We start from the raw sequence: 6730 nt of genomic DNA, 5'->3' as shown, positions 1-6730 counted from the left end.
AGCAGGAGTTTTGAATCATCGCTGCAAATGGCAGCACCACAGAGGAGCTGTAGGAGAGGACATTCAGCATGACTTGCCAACTCATGGAAAACAAAGCTCATCACACTTCTACTCAATTAGGGCAGAAGAAAACTGCTGGGCACTCATACACACAAGTCTGTTTTATTTTACTGAAAGCTCTACATTATTAGTTGTTTGACATGCTTCATACCTGTAGCTGTGCTTCACTCTTGGGATCCAAAGGTTTCTTATAGAGCAAGTGTAAATGCCCTGACCTATGATTCTGTCCGTTCTGTCTTTTAGCATCTTCTATCCCTGAAAATCCCTCCAGCAAGGTTGTTTTCAGAATACTAATATCTCCATGAAGTGACTGCAAACAGAAATAGAACAGATGGGACAAGGTTCAAAGTAATGTGTTTTCATTACCATCTCTAGCACGGGGGCTTCTGCAACTGCCTGTCAAAGCACAAATGCAAACGTCACCCCCGCATTAAAGCAGCATAGTCAGATGTTCCATCTACATCAGTTCAGCTTTAGCAGGTTAAGTAGGTACATCAAGTGAGCCAAATAGTCTAAAAGGTACCCTGCTCACCTCTGTTGTCTCTTTAATTTCCAAGAGGAAGGTGTGAAGATCATCTGACTCAGTTCGCAACATCTTCAGTTCCTCTGGAGTACCAACTTGGAAAGAGGCTTTGGAAGTCCGGGCCTTCAGTTCCTCCATCTCCTTTTGAAAATGTGCAATCTACAAAGTCAAGCAGAAGAAAGTGCAGCCACTGAAACATAGCGGGGTCTGGAACGAACGTTGAAACTTTTCGGTAATGTTTCTACCATGCCATAAACACCTGTTGCTTTGCAGCCAAAGCAGGAAATTCTTCTTGAACATTAAGAGGGAAGAATACTCTATTTTACCAGGACAGCAACTGAAATTAAAGATGACTTAACAGGACACAAACAGCAATTACAAACCAGGCTGATTATCTTGGTCAAAATTTCCATTCCAATTCCTAAAATACTGACAGACACCATCGGAACACCAGTGAACTGGGACTAAGCATCTGTGTCCCTAACAGTGATCTTACAGCTTCTAAAATGAAGAAGAATGCTTGAAAAATCTCACCTCCTCTCTGATTCCTGCTATAACAGGGTCTGAATCCTTCCACTGGTGGGCCTGTTTCTCTAAAGCTGTGCTGGGGAGTGCTGATTTGCCCTGAAAAATAACCAAAATCAGTATTAGGGATATATCCTTAGCAACAGGGAGCTCAGAATATCAAAAGAGGCCTGCTGTTAGAAACTCCACTCAGACACCAGTCACCAGGGAGACACTCAGCATAAGCATAATTATGAATTCCACAGTACACCAAGACTGGTATGTGTGTGTTTGAAGTAGGACAGCTGACTACTTGGAGCTACGTGGCTAAGGCCTTATGAAAGCAAAGGAAGTCTTTGTGTGTAGCTCTATACCACTGCTTTGAGTTTAATATCCAAACTTCGTATCTCTCTTGATGCACAGTCAAGGCATCTCCTGACTTACCAGAAACACCATGAAACCTCCTTTCCGTAACAACAGGAAGAATTAGTTTCTGCAGCTCTGATTACGACAACACACATCAAAACACAGCTCTCTAAAGACATGCATAGAACATGGGTTTTGTTGCACAGATTGGCTACTGTTTTAAGGTCAAAAGCTACGTAATTCTTTGACCTAAGAATATCATTCGGTCTCCTGAACGCTAACCAGTTCATTGGCCATGTCGAACATGCACCCTCTAAAGAACTCAAGTTCCCATTACCTGAGCAGAGCTGGGCTTTGCTGCAGACGGGGTGATTTTGGCAGTCTTCTGTAGTAAAGAGGCAGAAGGCGTGTTTTGAGCAGGACGTGCCACTGGAATTCAAAAGAGAGGAACAGTCATGTATGAACTTATACAGAGCTTGAGAAAACAGGCTGTGATCAGACACGACCATAATCACAGCTGTCAAATCCAAAAGCAATAGAGGAACGGGCCTCAGTGCAAGGACACACCTTTCTTGTGTGTTTTTCTACTGCCATCCAGCTTCTCTGCTAATGGGAACAACTGTCACTCTCCAATATCTGGCTGTACCACTCCCAAGGGACCTCAAGCTCCCCAGTCACACAATCATTTGTGATATGAAGGAGCACTACCTAATTTAAACTCATTTGTGACCATCTGGAACTCTAGTGACTCCAGATGCAAGATAAGGCACTGATTTGTGTGACTGCCCAGAAACATTCACAATCAGAGCTGTATTACAGAGCACTGAAAACGCCAGAACTTTTAGATGAGCTTAAGCAGCTGAATATTTTCATTTCACATGTGGCTCTCTGGGAACAAAGTGCACAAATGGAAAAACGTCTGCGTTTCAGTACTAAGTACACCACATCATTACAGTGTGCAAATCAGGTCTGCTACAGCAGTAAAAGCAGCAGGAAAAACAAGTAAGAAAGAAGCCAAATGAAGCTCGCTATGTCCTAAAACTTTAAGAAGATGGTTTATAACACATTGTTCCCAGCGATACGCAGCAGACTCCTACCTGCAGCAGGTGAAGGGGTCGAAGCCTTCAGTGGTGCGGTAGGAGACGTTGCGAGGGGCGTGGACTGGTTCAGAGGACCTCCAGAACCAGTTTTTGAAGTGGTTGAGAATGAAAACATTGTGGAAGTGCACTGACCACTGCTAGTGGGAGAGGAGGTGTCTACGGCAGTGAACCTGCAACAGAAAGCAGAATGTCTTTCAGCTATGAACTGGTCCTGGCTGTTTCACTGCATCCAAAATGAATTAGACCCACTGCAGACCCACCCAGTGAGCAAAACCAAATACCAGCAAAAAAGTACTACCCTGCTTTAAAATATACCTCACCATTTTGCACCAAAGCACCTACTACAGCAAATCTGAGCTGCCCTTCAGCATCATCCTTGCAGCAAGGCTCAAACAGAAATTCTGCCAGAAGATAGGAATTTCTATTCATCTGCAAACTCCGCTCCTCAAGGCAGCCAATTTAAATATTCAGCCAATTCACAAGCGTATCATTTGCTTTATACATAAAACATAAAATTTAAAAAGCTGTAAGAGCTACCATCAGACCCTGGTGTAGTAAAGATTTTTGTAATTAAAAAATAATCATTTGAACCACCAGAAATTTCTTACGATGCATTTACATGAAAATAGCTCTGCATAGAAAGCAGCTCCAATTAACAGAGCTCTGCATTTTAAACCATTTTTTCTAAAAACAGAGAACAAGTCTCCAGAGCTGGAGGGAAAAGTGGGTCTGTGAAATCTGAGAGCACTTATTACCCAGCTCCATTCTGCATAGTTTCTGATCGGTATTAGTTTTCTTTCAGTTGGCATTAACAAGCTCTGATGATTTCAGATCCCGTGTTCAGTGGCCAAGCACCCATTTAAGAACAAACCCAAAAGGTCTGGCACTTTCTCCACTGGAAACGGGAGTGGAAAAGAAATCCATCAGCTGTGGATACAGCCTTCTCGCAGCTCTGTGAGTTATTCTTTAGGTTGGGGGCAAGGAAGCTCCAGCAGTCAAAGAACCTTGTGCCATCACCACCACACTAAAGCTCCAGACAAAGGATTTCACATGCCAGTGTTCCGCAAGAGTCTTTAACCACGGTTTGCATCAAACAAGGCATGGAATTATAGTTTGATGCCTATGAAGCGGAGATAGGAAAAAAAAACAGATCTCTCGCATTTTGGCAAATTATCAGTCTAATTTTTGGCATCTACCCTTGACTACTATTTTGACCAGGAACATAAGCTCTAGCATGGGAAGCACTGAGGGTTTTCACATCCAAGACAGCTAAGTCGTGGATAAAGAGAGGCTTCCTCAGTGCTTTCTTGGGAGCACAGGGAACAGCTGGCAGGGCAAAAAGCCAGAAACCATCTTCAGAACTACCACACATTGTCCATGCCTGGAGCAATTTAACAAGCATCCAGCCATTGCAGTAACTATAGTATTTATTTACTTCTCATTGAGGTTCACTTTGACTGAAGAAGCTGAAGGGGCAAAAGATGACTTCTGTGCAACAGGTGTTGTGGAGAGCGGAGGCCCAGGGGAGCTGTCTGCAGCTGGTTTAAAGTTCATGGAGCCAAATGAAAAGGAGGTGGCAGTAGCTGTAGTGGTGCCTATGGAAGGAGCAGGAGTCATGGATGCCTTAGGAGAAGCAGAGGAGAAAGAAAACGTTGCTGGTCCAGTCAGACTGGGAGGCAGGGCTTGCGTGGAGGCATCAGTGGCCAAGGGGTAGGGTGGAGGGTCACTGCCGGTAGAGCCAGGCATCTTCACAGCAGAGGGCATAAAGGAAAAAGCAGCTGCTCCTCCACCCGCCGCAGGAGGCTGGCTTGAGGCAGGCGCAGGAGCAGCAACACCAGGTCCCGTGTCAGGCTTTGGAGGAGTGCTTGGAGTTGTGGCAGTACCTCCTGCAGAAAGACAAATGAGAAGGATGAGAGTCACTGGGCTGCACTGAGTAATGGTAGAAGGTATTGTAAGGCCAAACACTGTTTAATGGGGACAGTTCAGCACCATCTCCCTCCCTGGACAGGCAGTACAGTGAGGAAGAGAGGTGGAGCTGGGCTTCCAGTCCCTAAATCCAGTAAGTGATACAGCAACTGCACAAAGTCCAAGCCATGATCAATACCACAGTCTGTCTAGATTAACACTGTCTGGAATTGCCTGTGAAAAAGCTTCACCTTTCTCCATTGATTTTGATAAGGTTCCTGCCATCTCTAATAAAACAGGCTGTCAGCATGCAAGGAAGCCAGTGCTGCAGAGAGGCAGGTTGCCAAACAAAAGCATTCTGTTTGGGGAAGGAGAAGCAAATTTGAGCCCAGGGAAGAAGATGGTGGGTTTGCAATTATTACAGCATGTGTGCAGTCATGCAAAACAGCTTACCTGCCCAGCATAGGAAACCGCACAGAGCAACACACACATAATGCTGGTAAAACAACTACTCTTCACCTGATAACATGGTTTTCACAGTGCTGCAGGAAGCTACTGTTCAAATAAGCATTTGCTGCAGCCAAACACCTAGTTCACATGATGGCCTCATGGGGCAAAACATACAGAGGAAAAACATCATCTCTGCAGCGCACAGACCATGCTCTGGGTCTGCATAGTGCTTGATCCCTGTCCCCAAGCAGAGCCTGCAGTCACTGCTGCAGTTCCAGTCACACATCCCAAGGCCTCCTGGAAATGCTTTGGCCCTGTTCCCCAAAGGTTGATTGCACAGTAAAGCCTAAGTGCAGTCTGCAAAGTGCTTGAGATCCTGCATGATGAACCAGACTAGGTAATTTCACACTGATGCACAAAATACAGAGAACAGTCCTGGGAGCACAAAACACTCAAGAACTCCTCCCCATTATCATTATATATAAAAAAAAAAAAAGCCCTGTGTTACCCACTGGAGCACTTACCTGCTGACTTTGGAACTCTCTCCCCCACTACCGACAATGGCTCTGGGGTCACGATAAGTGATCTGACTCCCGGATTTTGGTTGATCATGTAGAACGGGCAGAGCACACCATCCGTAGAGAGTAAGATCAGAACTGGAGCTGGAGCAACCGTCTTCTCGTCATCTGCCAGAGATAACACAGGTAAGTCCTGTAGTCAAAGTTTCCTGTTCTGCTCCTGCTGGCACTGGCACCTTCAAATGACTTGCTTAGAAAAGCATTTCTTATGTTTCTCCCTTCTGGCTGTCATTTGCATCTTTGTTCCCTTGCTTTGCAAATGTCCAATTCTCTTTCTTCCTTTATTTTTTCCTGCTCCTGACTTCATGTTCCATAAATTCACAGATGAAGGGTTATTTAGACCATCAAATGCCACCTCCTGAATGACAAAGCCCAACTTTCACCCGTGAACTCCTGTGCCAAGCTGCTTCTTATTTGGAAGCGGTCCTTTTTCTTCACCTATGTGCTGCTCCCTCCTTCAACCTTCTGTGCCTTTCAGCAATCCCCACATTCCACTGGATCCTGTCACATCATTAACATTCAGACACAGAGTATGAAAGGGGGTTGCTAGATAGGAATCTTTTTAACTTTAAAGAAAGCCAACATCAAATAAACCTCCTGACGATCTGAACCTCTGATATAAAACACTTGCATTTTGTGCAGCTTTGAGCCTGGAGTCTGCTTCAGTACAAATATTGTCAGCACATTCTCTTTCTCCCTATACCTCTAAGAAAAATTTCTGTAACAGTTTAAATGGGCTTAATTAAACAAAAACACCCCAACAAATCTTGGGAGCAGGAAACATCTGCTATAATCAGAGTTCTTTGTCGGGCAGCGCAGTGGATGTCCGTGTTTCTCTACCTATTGGCTCGTCAGGAAAAGCACACTAGGGAAGGACAGTTTCCGCACGGAAACAGGCTCCAGGACAAATGACGTTTCTTTGCAATCCAAACTTGCTGTGAACTGCAGAGCCAATTAACGTGCAGCCGAACCCAAGCTGACTGCACTCTGAGAACACAGAGACTGTGTTAGCGAAATGGTTCTCCAAACACCTTTCTAAAAACCTCTAAGGCAGCACAACCTGGTTTTAAACAAAGAGCTGTCCTGACAGACTCCTTAATCCAGTAACTGTACAGATTAACAGAAAATGCCTCAAATTCGGTGTTGCATTGAAGTACAAGGCTTGACCTCAATTCCCTGCTGTAGGTTTTCATTCAGGTAAAGTTCTCAGTTAATCGGCACCCTCCTGTGCTCTGCAGGAACTC

The 6730-nt window shown here is 44.8% G+C and overlaps 1 protein-coding gene across 1 annotated transcript in view; it reads right to left on the bottom strand.

Annotated features, from left to right (window-relative positions):
- Nucleotides 1-6730, bottom strand: part of NUP214 (nucleoporin 214kDa) — a gene marked incomplete at its 5' end in the record, with an annotated part of 41444 nt that overhangs the window by 29082 nt on the left and 5632 nt on the right. Inside the window, 7 exons of the mRNA XM_010137581.1 lie at nucleotides 212-370; nucleotides 593-742; nucleotides 1118-1207; nucleotides 1791-1882; nucleotides 2551-2723; nucleotides 3989-4439; nucleotides 5433-5594. Coding sequence (XP_010135883.1) covers nucleotides 212-370; nucleotides 593-742; nucleotides 1118-1207; nucleotides 1791-1882; nucleotides 2551-2723; nucleotides 3989-4439; nucleotides 5433-5594 — 1277 coding nt within the window. The remainder of the gene's footprint in view (nucleotides 1-211; nucleotides 371-592; nucleotides 743-1117; nucleotides 1208-1790; nucleotides 1883-2550; nucleotides 2724-3988; nucleotides 4440-5432; nucleotides 5595-6730) is intronic.

Source organism: Buceros rhinoceros, unplaced genomic scaffold (genome assembly GCF_000710305.1).
Source record: "Buceros rhinoceros silvestris isolate BGI_N320 unplaced genomic scaffold, ASM71030v1 scaffold14436, whole genome shotgun sequence".
Lineage (NCBI taxonomy): Eukaryota > Metazoa > Chordata > Aves > Bucerotiformes > Bucerotidae > Buceros > Buceros rhinoceros.
The sequence above is the reverse complement of the archived record's forward strand: the minus strand, read 5'-3'. Positions and strand labels throughout refer to the sequence as shown.